At 43.1% G+C, this 16,116-nt stretch overlaps 1 protein-coding gene across 4 annotated transcripts in view; it reads right to left on the reverse strand.

The window, feature by feature from the left end:
* LOC134345770 (protein phosphatase 3 catalytic subunit alpha) overlaps nt 1-10,251 on the reverse strand; it is a 285,040-nt gene extending 274,789 nt beyond the window's left edge. For 2 of the 4 annotated variants that reach the window (XM_063046959.1, XM_063046957.1), the window contains exon 1: nt 10,031-10,251. In XM_063046959.1, coding sequence (XP_062903029.1) covers nt 10,031-10,082 — 52 coding nt within the window. In that variant the 5' untranslated portion in view covers nt 10,083-10,251. The remainder of the gene's footprint in view (nt 1-10,030) is intronic. The other 2 variants (XM_063046960.1, XM_063046958.1) reach the window with 1 other exon arrangement.
* Nucleotides 10,252-16,116: the final 5,865 nt, after the last annotated feature.

Here is a 16,116-nt window from a genome sequence, read left to right on the forward strand (position 1 = left end):
TACATTGCAAAATCATTCTTTCTTTTCTTAACATTTGCAGCCTTCTAACCAACACAATTTAACTACTTCAGAACATCTATACTCATTGCAACTGACTGTCTCACACTGAAACTTCGAAACACTCATTTTCCATCAGATTCATTCACTTAAACTAGTCAATGCCTTGCATCCACCCTTTTGACACCTCCTTACAGCTTGAAAATTTGATCCATTGTTGAAGATGGAGTTATACTACATCAAAAGACTTATCAACCACACTAGACAGTCCAGTCACTCCAAACCCTGAAACTCTGTCCAGAAACAAAGCTAAACCATAGTAGTAATAGAGTTAAAGTTCCTACCTGGTTGAAAGGTTAGTCATACTATGGAAATTGCCATAGATAGCCAACTTCTAAAGTTGCTAAAATCAATTAACAGAAACCTCAAGCCAATAATTCTTCACCCCAACTAAGAACATCTGTACTCCACCAGTGAAAATTTCTATTTTACATACTTAGATTATGAGGACACGCAGTCCTCTTTTATTGTCATTTTGTAATGCTTGCATTATGATACAATATTCCTCCAGAATGATATCACAAGACAAACCAAGACTGAAAAACTGACAAAAACCACATAATTATAACATATAGTTACAACAGTGCAAAGCGATACCATAATTTGATAAAGAACAGACCATGGGCAAGGGAAAAAAAAAGTCTCAGTCTCTCAAAAGTCCCATCATCTCACACAGATAGTAGAAGGAAGAAAAACTCTCCCTGCCATGAACCTCCAGCGCCACAAACTTGCCGATGCAGCACCCTGGAAGCACCCGACCACAGCCGACTCTTGAGTCCGTCCGAAAACTTCGAGCCTCCGACCAGCCCTCCGACACCGAGCACCATCTCTACCGAGCGCTTCAACCCTGGCCCTGGCAACAGGCAATAGGCAAAGCCGAGGATCTGGGGCCTTTCCCTCTGGAGATTCTCGATCTCACAGTAGCAGTGGCAGCAAAGCTGGCATTTCAGAAGTTTCTCCAGATGTTTTTCCGTGCTTCTCACGTCTGTCTCCATCAAATCAGGATTGTGCACGGTACCTACTTAACAAATACCAATATCATTTCGGAGTGGCCGCGCGCACTGTGTCGCGCCGCCATCTTCTCCTCCCCTCCATCTGTCATCCTCATCACAAATATAGCTCAAATTATACTAAAGATTACCCAAGGATTTTCCTATTCGTTTTAACAGCACAATAGCAGGGATCTGATATCTATCAAATCACATACAACTGCCAAGATGTGCCAATTACAGGTCATATCTCATAACAATGGAGAATGCCATTTGACCCACTGAGTCCACAGCAGTTCTCAAAGCAATCTGAAACTAACCCCAACAATCCCCTGTAATCTATTCACCCACACTCCCTCATTAACAATTCCCGCTTCCACATCAAAGGAGCATACAAATCTTTCTCTAACCTGTGTTAATCAAAATCAGCATCATTGGGATGGTCACAAGTTAAAGGTCTTTTAAGATTTGTCAGTAAATACCCACAACTCCTTAACTGCAAGGCAATACAATAAAACTTGCAAAATGATCTGATAGGTTTATAGAAACAATTTTATACTGTGAAAACCATCTTTGTCAACTCCCACAGACTGACAATTACCTGGAGCAGCACTAACCAGTAATCCTAAAAGTGAGCAAAACAACAGATGAACAAAAAAGCTGCAGCAATTTATTTAGTCCCAAATGCGTACTTTTATAAATAAAACAGAGGAAACCCAGCAGCCTCAATTTGATCACAGCATTAGCAGATGAAACCGACGGTATATTTATGGTGGTGTGTTGTATGTGTCAAAGATAAAACTTCACTTCCACATTGCGCATGTCAAATACAAGACTCATCTCAAAGACCATTTGAAGAAACAAACTGAAATCAATAAGTGGTTAAACAATACACTTTGTTGAAACAATTAGAGAAGCACAAAAGATGGCCATTTGCCCATGAGCTCTCTGGGATTCATTCCACTTCATAGCTCTCCACTTGTATCTGTCCAGTTCACTACACTTCCAGTGACAATCTGCTTGTACACTCCACTACACTTCCTAAGTTGTTTCAGGGCTTCTTCAAAATCACCTTTTCAGTATGAGTGCCCAAATCTTACTCTTTGGAGAAATACTATTTCCTTTTCTCTCCAACCCTTGTACTATGTCCAATCCAAGGGCCGTGTTATTGGTCACCTCAGCCAAGAAAAAAAGATCCTTTAAATTCCCTTTATTCGGATTGCTTACAATTCTACAAGTATCTAATCAGCGTCAAAAAGAAGAACATACACTCCTCCAGCTCTGGCCTCAATTTAAAAACACAAGAGATTCTTCAGGTAACACATACAGAATACTGGAGGAACTTAGCAGGCCAGGCAGCATCAATGGAAAAAAAAGTAGAGTCAATGATTTGGCCCTAAACATCTTGTTTGAGATTCTGCAGGTGCTGGAAATCCAGAACAACACACAAAATGCTGGAGGAACTCAGGTAAAACATCTATGGAAATTAATAAACAGTTGATGTTTTGGACTGTGAATCTTCACCAGGACTAAAAAGGAAAGGGGAAGAAGCCAGAAGGTGGGAGGAGGGGAAGCAGTACATGATAGGTGATACCAGGTGGGTGGGGCAGGTGTAGGAAACTAGGTGATGATAAGTGGAAAAAGTAAAGGGACAATGAAGGAATCTGATAGGAAAGGAGAACAGACCATGGGAGAAAAGGAAGGATTTTAATGTATAGTACTGTGCAAAAGACATAGGCACATGCAAAAAAAATCTATAAAGCAAAGTTGCTTTCAAAAATAATGAATTCAAGTTTCTAAATATCAAACAATATACTACAAAGTGCAGTAAACTGTGAAAAAAAGCTAAGTCAAATCAATATTTGTTGTGACCACTCTGCCTTTAAAATTGCATCAATTCTCTTTGGTACACTGCTATGCAGCTTCATAAGAAAATCAGCTGGTAGGTTGTTTCAAGCATTTTGGAGTTCTTCTCTAAACTTTGGTTGTCTCACTTGCTTCAGCCTTTCCAGGTCATCCCAGATAGCCTCAATAATGTTGAGATCAGGGCTCTAAAGAGGCCATACCATCTGTTGCAGAGCTCCTTGTTCTTCTTTACACTGACCTTGAAAGTGTGTTTGGGGTCATTGTCCTGCTGCAGAATGAAGTTCGGACCAGTCAGACACCTCCCTGATGGTCTTGCATAATGGATGAGAATCTGCTTGTACTTCTCAGCATTGAGGATTCCGTTAATGCTGGCCAGATTACCAACACTATTTGAGAAATGCAGCCACAAACCTGCAGGGAACCTCTGCCATGTTGCACTGTTGGCTGCAGACATTCATCCATGTAGCCCTCCCAGTTCTTCTACAGTCAAATTGCCTCCTGCTTGAGCCAAACATTTTCAAATTTTGATTCACCATTGTTCAGTACCTCAATCCTTATGATGTTGTGAGCTGGTGAGTCTTTTGGCTTTGTTTCCACTTCAGAGGAATGGCTTTTTGAAAGCAATTCTTCCATGAAGACCACTTCTGACAAGACTTCTCCAGATTATAGAGGGGTGCACTTGGGTTTCTGTAAGTCCTGAGCTGATAGCAGTGCTGGACTTCTTTCAACTTAGAAGGGATATCAGTTTGATGCATCTCTCATCTGCTGCATTCAGTTTCCATGGCCGACCACAGCATTTCTTGGCCTCAACCTTGCCTATTCCTTTGTGCTTAGGAGCTTGACAGCATCTTGAAACTCCTGTCTGCTTCAAAATTTCTGCTTGGGAGAGACCTTCCTGTTTTGTTGCTAATCTTACCCTTGCCATGGTGGAAGACTTGATGATTTGAAGGGTAAATTATCACATATGCCACACCTTTGCTTTTTAGATTGGTTGTCCTTCACCCACTTTGATTCTTTCTACATCTGTTTTTGTTTCAGTTAATCAGTTTAGTTTGTTCAACTTATACTGTTTGTTATCTTTGTTTAATCATGTATTGGGTTATACATCTACAAAGTAATCAAGTTTTATTTGAAAAATGTTTTATTTCTTTATATATTACTTTAATGAAATAAAATTCTCTAGCTTTTTTGGAAAATGAATACTTGGAAATCCAAATTTTGCTCTTTTCTACCGACACTAATGCAGAAGACAAAAGCGAACATCCAAAACAAAATTTATATTTCAAAAATCTATGATGCCCAAGACTTTTGCACTGTACTGTACTTCTGGTTTAATGTGTATCTGACAGAAATGTCCATTGCAATTATTGTGTCTTCTTACCTTGCTTGCCCTCCCAATTGTACTGCTGCTTCGTCCATTTGCCCCTTCTTACTGAAATTTACCTGCAGTCTAGGATTTTCTTCAGTCAATTTTATATCCTCTGCAAACTTATTTATTGCTCCTGGACTCAAGCCTAAAGCATTTATGTACAACTCAGAAACTCAGTCTGTCTTTTGGAATTGCCATCCAAAATAATATCCTCATCAACCCTCCCTGAAAAATCTCATCTGACCTGATCTAAACACAACTTTCTTTGATATACCTGTGCCTTCTAAAAGCATTATACTACTCAGAATTGTATAGCCAATAATTTGATGAGTACAAGGATCAGGCTAACTGGTCTGTACGCAGTTATTCTATTAACATAGGACATAGGAGCAGAATCAGGCCATTCAACCCTTTGAGTCTGCTCCACCTTCCATCATGGCTGATTTATTATCCCTCTCAATGCCATTCTCTTGCCTTCTCGCCATAACCTTTGAATTACCTTCTCCCATTCTTTTTAAATAAAGAGTAGCAGGATGTGAAAGATAGACCCAAAGAACTTAAGATCACGCCACTGTTATAACTTAAGATACCCTGCCAGCCACACAAGATCCCACTTCAAGAATATAATAACCAGACAATCCAGTTCATATCAGATTACAAGATAATTGCAGTGAACACAGTTCATCGTTCAAGAAAAGCAATTGCTTCTTTTCCCCTCGAGAGAGTGTTGTTCCTTATCCTCCAAGTATCAGCCAGAATTTTCTTCTTCCTAGCAATCTTGTCCTCTTCGTTTCCACAGCTTAAAATAAGCATTGCAAATATGCTTACAGTCGAGGATTAATCACTTAGGAGGTGATTAATTGACATGAATTAGTCAACCTGTTCAGAAACAGTGTTTACTCTTAATGGTAAAAGTAGATTAGGAAGTTCCGTTTCTTCCTTCAGAGTTGCATAAATGGTGTTCTACAAACTACCATACATATGTCCTGTGTTTTTGGGCATGTTTCTTAGCATTACATTACAAGATAAACAAAGTAAAATATGATGTTGTATTCATATCGCTCCCATTGATATAGTCTCACCCCAGCTTAACAACTCCAAGGTTCACTCTCCCAGCACTGGCACCCAATGTTGTAACTTAAAGCAAAAATCACCTTAAACTTCTCATTCCTCCTTTATCAAGCTTTAGGTCGCCAGTCTTAGCATGCGACTGTTTTGTTTGATAATGCTCTGTAACTGGCCCTCCAATATGGGAAAGGCACTATACAAATGCAAGTACTTGGCTCAGTACTAGATTTGGCTTTCTTTCAAACAGCATATTTGCAGCAGTTATTACAATATCATCCACCTATAAAGTACCTTTAACATAGCCAAAATGTCCCAGGGTACTGTGCACAAGTATTTTCAAGTAGAAGTAGATTTGACGAAGAGGAGTTGCCATGGTTACAACCAGGACTGAAAACAAGCCAATGGTCCCTCTGCAACCAACCCCTAGCGGCTTTCAGGAAAACGTTTCAGATTAGGTTCACTGTGTCACATATGTGTACCCAACTCCTATTCTACATGCACAGTAGCAACTGGGAAAAGCAAGTGGTATGACCAGAAAAAACCCATAGGCAATGCTTACAGTTTAATTTCACAACCCCATGCTGTGATCAGTTTCTAAATCACTGAAGTACCTCTGCTATGAAGTAAAATTACTGTCCTAAACATTACAAAGTGTATTGGCCTATTCAGAGGATTAGTCTGTAATGTGATCATGGCTTTTTGAAATAAATTGCTGATGACTGTATTAAAGTGTTCCAATTCAAACTGATCTTAGAGTAAACAATTCCCCACATTCTACCGTAGAGAGGTGTTATACGAGGAGATCGCCAACCAGAAGGGAGAGCTTTCACAGAAGAGAGTCGGGTTTTTTTTAAATTGTATGATATGCTGGATTTCAGCAGCAGCAGAAAAGACAAGTGCTAGGATGGATTACAATGGTACCATCATGAAGCAATTGCTTCAATACCCTGTTGATAGAGGAAAGATTGAAACTTAATAAAAAGATTGAAAAAGAAAGAAAGAAAGATTTGGTCAGCAAAGCTCCAAGAGAGGTGACATTTAACCCTTGTTTGGAGAATAAATCAATTCATTTTAATTGTTTAAACAAGAGCATCACTAGCCAAGAGAAACTACTGCAGGCTAGCTTAGGCTTCATACTAGGTGCAGTACAGTTGCAACTCAATAGGTTGGACAAATTATGCTTATTTTTAATTCATAAAATGTTCATTTCTCCTATTTATTAAACAATGTCTGAGAGATTCCCTCATTCTTGAGCAGTGCAATGGGGACGTAGCAATTACAATGTTGCACCACACAGTCAGTGATCGTGATCTATGCTTTTACATTGCCCATTATCCCATATTGTAAGCTGCTAAATAAAATAGTTTAGCCAGTCTCCAAGGCACAACATGACCCACAACCTAGCATATATTTAAACTACATTTCAGCTAGATTTAATGAAGAAATTAATGAGTTTTTTTTACTCTGGGAAATGGGCATTGATAACAAGGCCATTAATAGCCATGTCTACCAACCTGAAGGTGGCACTGAGCACTCTTCAGTTCCACTTTTGGGGCAGGAATTAAGATGGTTAAGGTTTCTAATTAATATTTAGTTGTTGCTTTCACAGGAGATAAGAGGTTGTAGACAGGGATAAGATGGATGAGTGTGAAATGTTGGATAAAGAAAACATCAAGGATTCAACATCCTTAGACAAACTGCCAGGTTCAGATGAAATACATAATAGGATGTTACAAGCAGCATGAGGAAAATACTGTGCAGACTCTGACCCTTGATCACTGTAGTAACAAAATACTGAAGGACTACAATTTCCTTTGGGATCAATAAAGTATCTACCTAACACTGTATGGTTTAAAAAATGGAAATGATGAGCCAAGCAATTAATTGTAGCCATACAGCACAGAACAGATTCTTCAACCAACTGGTCCATAGCTAATCCCATTTGGCCTATAATCTTCTAAACCTCTCCAATCAATCCATGTACCTGTCCAACTGTCTTTTAAATGTTGTTATTGAACCTCCCTCAACCACTTCCTCTGGCAGCTGATTCCACCCTTTGTGTAAAAATTTGCCTTTCAAGTTCCTCTTAAATCTTTCCCTTCTCACCTTAAACTTATGCCCTCTAGTTCTTGATACCAGCTCTAAGGGAACAAAAAGACTGAGTGCCTCATGATGTATATGCCTCTCAGTTACGTATACTCCAAGGAATAATGTCCTCACTTGTCCAATCTCTCCCAACAATTCAGTCCCCAAAGTTCTGGCAACATCCTTGTAAATCTTTCCTGTTCTCTTTCCAGTTTAATAACATCTTTCCTGTAGCAGAATGACCAAAAATGAACACAGCACTCCAAGTGCAGACTCACAGCCTTACAACCACATTTATGACCTCCCAACTTGAATACCCAACACGCTGACTTATGAAGAGCCAAAAGCCTTCTTCAATACCCTATCTACCTGGGACTCCACTTTCAGAGAAGTCTGTACTTCTCCAAACTTCGTCTGTTCTACAACATTCTCCAAAGCTGCCATTCACTGTGAAAGTCCTACCTGGATGTGATTTCCCAAAATGCAGCACCTCACACTTTATCTCAATAAAACTCCATTCACCAGCCCATTTACACAACTGATCATGATCCCCCTATAATTCTGATAACCTTCACTATACCACGCATTTTAGTGCCATCAGCCAATTTACTAACTGTGCCTTGTACATTCTTATCCAAATTGTTGATATAGATGACAAACAATGACAGGAGTTAATGTAACTGCAATCACATTAATTGGATCAAATAGGGGATAACACCTTCATCCAGGCACAAATTAAGCCAAAGGTATATTTAGGTCTGATACTGTAACAAGGAAATGCATGTGATCTACATGGAATTTAGTAACAAGTGTCCACATGACAGATATGTCAAAAAAGTGAAAGCCAAAGTGATCCAAAAGAGAGGGCATATAGGATACCATCTGTGACCTGCTTGTGTAAGACAAAGGGTAATTGGTTGATAGGCACCTTTTATAAATGCAACTGAGGTTTGAGTCAGTCTGTACCACCCCAGCTCAGTATATTATCCAGGTCAAGATAATTATTCTCATTCCCAGCACACAAATAGAGTGTTTAAGATTATATTTATGCTAACTGTTGATTACATACCTCAGCAGTCACCTGGTTCATTTTGCTCATGCAAACAGCAGCTTATCTTCAAACTTTGCTTTCCTCAAAGTCCTTGAGCACAATGGCAATCATTAATGATGGCATCTGAACCTGTCAATGAGGTCTCCACCCATTGTCTCAGCACTCAATAGCCCAAAGTTACATGTCAACATCAACAAATGCAAAAATGGTAACAGTTACATTTTAATTCTTCATTTGAAAATTCAGACATGGTCAGCTAGTCTCACTCTTTCGCCCAAGTCAGAGGTTTGGTTTAGAGTCCCACTCAAGAATTCAACAAACAAATCTAAACTGTGTAGGTAAGAAGTGGTGTGAGTGCTGTCTTTATTGGGGCATGAACTCGCTAAATTCAGCGGTGCTATTGAAAAGACGAGAGCTCACCTCGTAATATTAAACCATCAACCAAAATCACTAAAAGAAATAATCCAGACGTGCTGACATTGCTGCTTGTGGGAACTTGCTGCGTGCAGATTGCCTGTCCGGGTCGTACACTACAGCCGTGACTTTAAGTAACACTCCTTTAACAGCAGCACTCTGGGAAATCCAAGGTCACGACAGGCTCTGCTGGGGATTCCTTCCCTGCCTCTGACACAACTGCTTACACCATATAGGTGTTCACTGTCCAACCAGGCAAGACTAGCTTCACTTGGTTCCACACACAGGCAATCTGTAACACCTTCTCCTCCAGCAACTACACCATGAACCCCTCCAGATAGCAAGAATTCAAACGCAGCCGCCAACGTTCTCATTTGAAGTCTGACCCTCTTGCGGCATCGTCAACTCCTTCCAGAGCCAAAGCTAAATGTGATCACTTCAGCACTGGTGGCTGCACCTTCAGCAACCAGTGGCAGTGCTCTGGAATTCCCAGAGTGTAGCCTACCTCTGCGTCCGTCACTGTAAAATGTCCAAAGCAGAGGAGAGCCACGCAACGCAATGTGGGGGTCCAGCCAGGAGAAGCTGAGGTTGGGCTGAAGCAGCTGTGTGGCCTGGAGAGGAGGATTAGCGGGGTACCGAGAGGGGAGGAGGTTGAGGTAACGAGGTGACAGGTAGTGCAGGAGGCTGTGGGTGCTGGCGAAAGGTGGAAGGCAGGAAGGGTTTAAGGGGAATGGGAGAAAGGGATAGGAGGGTTAGCGGGGAGGAAGGGATAGGGTGGCGGAAAGGGACGCGTGGAGGTTGGCGGGGAACGTAGTGAAGGTGTGGGGGTTGACGCGGTGGGAGGTGGTGTGGGGGTTGACGGGGGCCGCCCGGCACAGGTTCACCGGCAGGGCGCGGCGAAAGACACGGAGAGTCAAGACTCGACGGGCGGGGGCGGGGAACACTACCGAGCCCGCGGCCTCGGTCACTGTCTAAGGAGGCGCAGAGCTCCCCTAGTTAGAGCAGCAGCCGCCGCCGCCGCCCGCAACAGCCCAGCTCCGCGATCCCCCTCAAACCCCGGGCCGCGCGTCCTCCGCACGGGCGCTGGCCCCGTTCCCGGTCGGCCCGGGTGGAGCGCCGCCACCTACTCACATTTCACCGTCCGCTCCGTGGTCGAGTGCTGCTTGGGCTCCTTCTCGGACATGTCCTCACGCCGGTCGGGTCCGGGGCGCGAGCGCGGCGGGTGAGCGTCTCCGGGAGAAACGGGGCAGGAAACACTCTCCGCACCAGCTCAATGCCAGCCCGCCGCCGCTCCGCCCAGCGCTCGCGCACTAACCGCAAAGACGCAGGCACGGCGGCCGCGCGGCGCACCCCGCCCCCGGAGTCAGATCCCGAAGCCACGCCCCCACTGTCAAACCCCAGCGGCCCCGCCCCCACAGTGTCAGTTCCAGAAGGCCTCGCCCCCTCCCCCACCGGAGGGCCCGCCCCCGTGAGATCCCGCAGGCTCCCCCCTCCCCGTTGACTTTGGGAGGAGCTCTCACAGGTTCGCCTCCGCCCTGCTGCTTGCTGCGTGCTTTTCATGCCGTGTTTTTGTTGCCCCGGTGCCCCAAGTTGCCGCTTCTCTCCTGCAAGCTGATCCTCCTCTCGCACCTTTTTGTTTGTTTTCGCTGTGGGAGAGCTGCAAATTATTTGCAGCAGGGGTCTGCAATACGTGTGGCCCATGTGTCATGACTGTAGAACATGTGGTCCCTCATGAGGTGGAGGTGTCTGCAGAATTCGCAGTGGTGGAGGGGAGGAGAGTCCAGAATGTATGCAGGTTTGTTGTGATGATGGCTGGAACCCGACATGGGAAAGTTTTTTTTGTTGTGGGAGGCGGACGTGTCTGCAAATACTCTTCACTCTTTCCCTTTTAATTCATAGGTCAATGGGGCACAGCAATATAGTGTATTTGTATAGCACCTTAATGTTAATGTTTTTTAAGTTACACCAGTTAAAGTATTTGGCAAAAGCAACATATGCAATGAGGAAATGAACACATGAAACAGAAGCCCGACCCGTCTGCCAGCTCTATTCCCCACATTAAACAACTGCCTCCTGACCCTGATCCTGATGAGAACTTGTCTATCAGTGGGATATGTGTAATAGTCTGAGTTCCAGACCTACTCCCTCAACTCTCACTCTAATATTGATGGTTGTACTGATGCTGCTTCCTACACTTGCAAAAAACTTTGAAGTGTCATTACTTAGACTCTCATTTTTACCCTGCAGTCACCTTCACATGATCCAAACCTGACCTTCCCTTTCTGAATCTCTCCAACTGCATGTCAGGCAATCAGTTAGTGATAAACTACACTACAAACCCCCAGACTCCAAGCCCTCTCTTGGCCATACTTCCAGTGATCTTGCCTCCTGGAAGGACTGCATACCATGTTCAGAATTCCCCTGTCTGTTCCAATGACAAGACCTTGAATACAGATGCCTTTCAGTTACCTTCTTTCTGAAATGTCTTCTTCCTGAAAGTTTGATGTATGTTTTTCCTCTTCCCACCATCCACAGACACCAACAGTCCTTCCAACTCACTATGTGGCAATCTCTGTGATGGTGAAACTAAACTCAGATTGGATAACCTCTTTGTGGAGCACCTGCATTTAGTTCAGGTTCAGATTCACGTGTACATCGAAACGAGTTATGTTTTTGAACTCCAAAGCATAAGAACTAATTGAAAGGAAAATAAGGTCTTAAAACTGGAGAACAGTTTCATTTTTACTTTTAGTGAGATGTGCACATGACATGGTGGTGTGATGATGTATGCCATTTACGTACTTTTATATAGTGCATAACCCATTATGAATTACTTAAATAAAGACTGCTTAATCAACAACATATTTACAATAGTATTCAAATATTACAGAACTGTTAAATACACAACACTCCTCGTTTAGCTATAAACTCCAACTCAATATACAATGCATTTCAACTTGTGTACATATACATACATATATGTATATAAACAACTACTATATAAATAACTACTATAGACATCCACAACAGAGTAAATTTTAAAATAGCCTATTCAGGCCTGAAGATTTAATTGCTGTGGAGGTTTTGTGGGATAACATCTTTCCCAACAAGGGAGGTCATTCTGCTTAGCAGGTGAGACTTGTAGCTGTAAAACAATCTCAGGTTCTGGGGCCTCCTCCGTGATTGCTGTAGGAGTTGACCCTGGGACTGCAGGAGAGTGATTCTGACAGCACTCGCCATATTCCTTCTCTAACAATCAACTCTGCTCTCCTCAACCAATCAATCTGGTATCTGCCGACGATATCAGACGCAATCTGTACTGTGCAGGAAAGTTGTCCAGTTCTGTCCTTAATCTTTCTGGGTCCCCACTTTGATCAGCTCTGTAGTCCCTCAAATCTCCATGTTTCAGGAACCCTCAATATGTCTCAGCTGTTTGTCCTGCATACTCCTTCTGAGAGTGGAATTGAGGAGATGCAAGTGTGAACACAAGGGATGACCCAGGAACAGCAAAGCTAATGAGTTGATGGCTGTGGAGTGTGCTGCATTACGATATACAAGGAGGAAATTGGTGAGCTTCTGGTTCGGTGTCAGTGTGGTGTATACTGCCAACATCGCTCGCAGTGCTTCCTTTAGACTCTGGACAAACATTTTCACCATGCCATTTATAGCTGGCTGTTAAGGTGCAGATGTAATTTCTCTTATTCCATTCGTTTTCAGAAAAACCTGAAACTCTTCCACTTCAAACTGTCACTAAGTGTTCTGGCACATCAACGGTGTGCAGGGCTGTAGTGAAGGCCATTGGGAACACTTCTGGCCACTTTGTAGCTGCATTCACAGCTACTAAGAAATTTGTGGCCATGAATGGTCTGGCAAAATCCACATGAATCCTCTGCCAGGGCAATGCAGGCCATTCCCAGGGATAGAGAGGTGATGCTGTTGGCATCTTCTGGATGTGGTGACATCCTGAACAGTGCATGGCAAGCTGCTCGATCTGCTGACCCATCCCACGCCGCCAGATAAAGCTTCGAGCCAATGTTTTAATTCTGACCATGCCTAGATGACTAGCATGTACTGTAGCTCCTCCAACACTTTAGCTCTTAGCTTGGATGGTATGACAGCTCTGAATTCCAACATAAAGGGAACCTCCATCAAGGGCAAGTTCATCCCACTGCTGGTAAAAATGGAGGAACTAGTGTTTCTACTGCACATTCCACCCATGTACACCTGAAACAGTGTGGATTTTTCAGGTTTCATTTGGATCACCTCTGCTGTAATAGGGAGACCTTTGAGCTGCATCGGGAAAAATACGTCAAGAGGAGTATCCTCTTCTGTAAATTATGCAGGTACTTCCTTTTCCAAGGATTAATGGGACAATCCATCATCATTTCGTGATTAGTTGAACTCTTGAATCCGATTTTGTAATTGTGTCCTCCAAGAAACAGAGCCCATCTCTGAATTTGTGCTGTTATGGTTAGTGGAAAACCCTTCTGTGGATTGAAAATGGACACTGGTGGTTGATGATCAGTAACAAGGGTAAACTCTCTCCCATTCAAATACCGATAGAAGAATTTTACACCCCAAACCAGACTCAAGGCCTCTCTGTCAATCTATTTTTCTCTGCAGCAGTAAGAGAACATGATGCAAACAATATTGTGCATTCACTTCCATCACTAATAACATGTGACATGACTGCACCTATCCTATAAGGTGAGGCAAGCTAGCGCACGTGCTCACACTCTCTCTCTCAACTCCTTCCCTGTCTCCAATCTCTTCATTCTCTCCCCTTCCTCTCCTCCTCTACCCTCTCTCTCTCCCTCTCCCTCAACACCTTCCCTCTCTCCAAGCTCTCCATTCTCTCCCTCTCCTCTCCTCCTCTCCTGTCTCTCCTCTCTCTCCCTCACTCACTCACACTCAGCCCTTGTTAACCTAGCAGCCAGCCTTCAGCTCCCTTGGGGTTAGGGAATTCACTGCTTTCTGAGAGAAGAAATATCCATGTACCCAAGTTTTAAATGACTGCCCTGACCCCTTATCTATGTACCCTTGTTCAAGACTCTCCCACTGGTAAAAACATCCCCAAATCCATCCTGCAAAGCCCCTAAGGATATTACAAAATTCATTCTTCTAAATTCTAAGGAACACAAACCCAAACGGTCCTCTTGATGGAACCACACTCTCCTCATAGGCTGGGATTAGCCTGGTGTTTTTTTTTAACTGCCTCCAATGCTGGTGAATTCTTTCTTCAGTAAGGAGACCAAAGCTGTGTACAGTCCTGCTGTGGTGTCACCAACGCTCTGTGCAACAGAAGCCAGAATTCCTGACTAAACTTGAATCACTGAAGGATGGTCGACAGTTGTGTCAGGGCTTGAATATTATCATCTCTTAGAAAGTTAAATCAAGCAACATAGGCAACAACAGGGCTTTGCTTCCAGATGAGCTCAATACCTTCTATGCTCCCTTTGACCATCAAAACATGGAGGAACCATCACAAACTCCCACATCCCCTGATGATCCTATGATTTCAGCCTCTGAGGCCGACGTGTGAACCAACTCTCAGAAGAGTGAACCCACAAAAATCATCCAGCCCAGGTGGGGTACCTGGCCGAGTACTGAACACCTGTGCTGATCAACTGGCTGGAGTGCTCACTGAGATCTTTAACCTATCACTTCAGCAGTGTGCGATACCTACCTGCTTCAAGCAGGCTTCAATTATACCTGCGCTCAAGAAGAGTGTGGTGACCTGCCTCAGTGAAGCAACTCAGATCTGCTCCATTTTGCCTACTGGAGCAACAGGTCCACAGCAGATGCCATCTCACTGGCTCTTCACTCAACCCTGGAACATCTGGGCAGCAAAGATGCATACATCAGGATGCTTTTTACTGAGTACAGCTCAGCATTCAATACATCATCCCCTCAAAACTAACCAGTAGGTTCCATCATCTTGACCTCAATACCTCCTTGTGCAATCATATCCTCGATTTCTTCACTTGAAGACCCCAGGCAGTTGGAATTGGCAACAGCTTCTCCTCCATGATCTCTATTCACACAGGTGCACCACAGAGCTGTGTGTTTAGTCCCCTGCTCTAATTGCTTTACACTTATGACTGGGTGGCTAAGCACAGCTCCAATGCCATATTCAAGTCATAAGCTGAATCAAAGATGGCGATCAATCAGCATATAAGAAGGGGAATGAAAATCTGGGCGAGTGGTGCCACAACAATAACCTCTTAAAAAATGTCAGCAAGAGCAAGGAGCTGATTATTGACCACAAGAGAAGGAAACTAGAGGTCTATGAGCCAGTCCTCACTGGAGGATCAGAGATGGAGAAGGTTAGAACATTAAATTCCTCAGTGTTATTATTTGAAAGAAACTGTCCTGGGCCCAGCACCCAAGCGTAACTATGGAAAAGGCACGGCAGCACTTCTACTTCCTTACGAGTTTGTGCAATTTGGCATGACTTTGACGAACCTCTGTAGATGTGCAGTGGAGAGTATACTGACTGGCTGCACCAATGCCCTCGAATGGAAAATATGGCCAGTCCACCACAAGTAAAGCCCTCCCAACCATTGAGCACAGCTGCATGAAATGCTGTCGCAAGAAAGCAACATCCATCATCTGCGATCCACACCACCCAGGACATGCTCTTTTCTCACTGCTGCCATCAGGGAGAAGGCAGAGGAGCCTCAGGACTCACACCACCAGATTCAGGAACAGTTACTATCCCTCGACCATCAGGCTCTCGAACCAAAGGGGAGAACTTCACTCAACTTCACTTGCCCCATCATTGAAATATTCCACATCTGTTAGACTCACTTTCAAAGACTCTTCATCTCATTTTCTTGATATTTATTATTTATTTATTATTTATTATTATTAATTCTTTTTGCGCAGTTTGTTGTCTTCTGCACTCTGGTTGATCACCCTAGTCTTTCATTGATTCTGTTATGGTTATTGTTTTATATATTTATTGAGTATGCCCACAAGAAAATTAAACTCCAGGTTGTCCATGGTGACATATAGGTACTTTGATAAGAAATTCACTTTGAACTTTGAAGAACTCCCTACTTTTAAACTCCAACCCCTTTATAATAAAAGCCAAGATGCCATTTGCCTGTTGGACCTATCTCCTAACTTTTTGTGATTCCTACACCAGAGCATCTAGATTCCTCTGGACTTCATTTATTTATGATCTCTTTACATTTAGATAATAATCCCCCTTT

Source organism: Mobula hypostoma, chromosome 4 (assembly GCF_963921235.1).
Source record: "Mobula hypostoma chromosome 4, sMobHyp1.1, whole genome shotgun sequence".
Lineage (NCBI taxonomy): Eukaryota > Metazoa > Chordata > Chondrichthyes > Myliobatiformes > Myliobatidae > Mobula > Mobula hypostoma.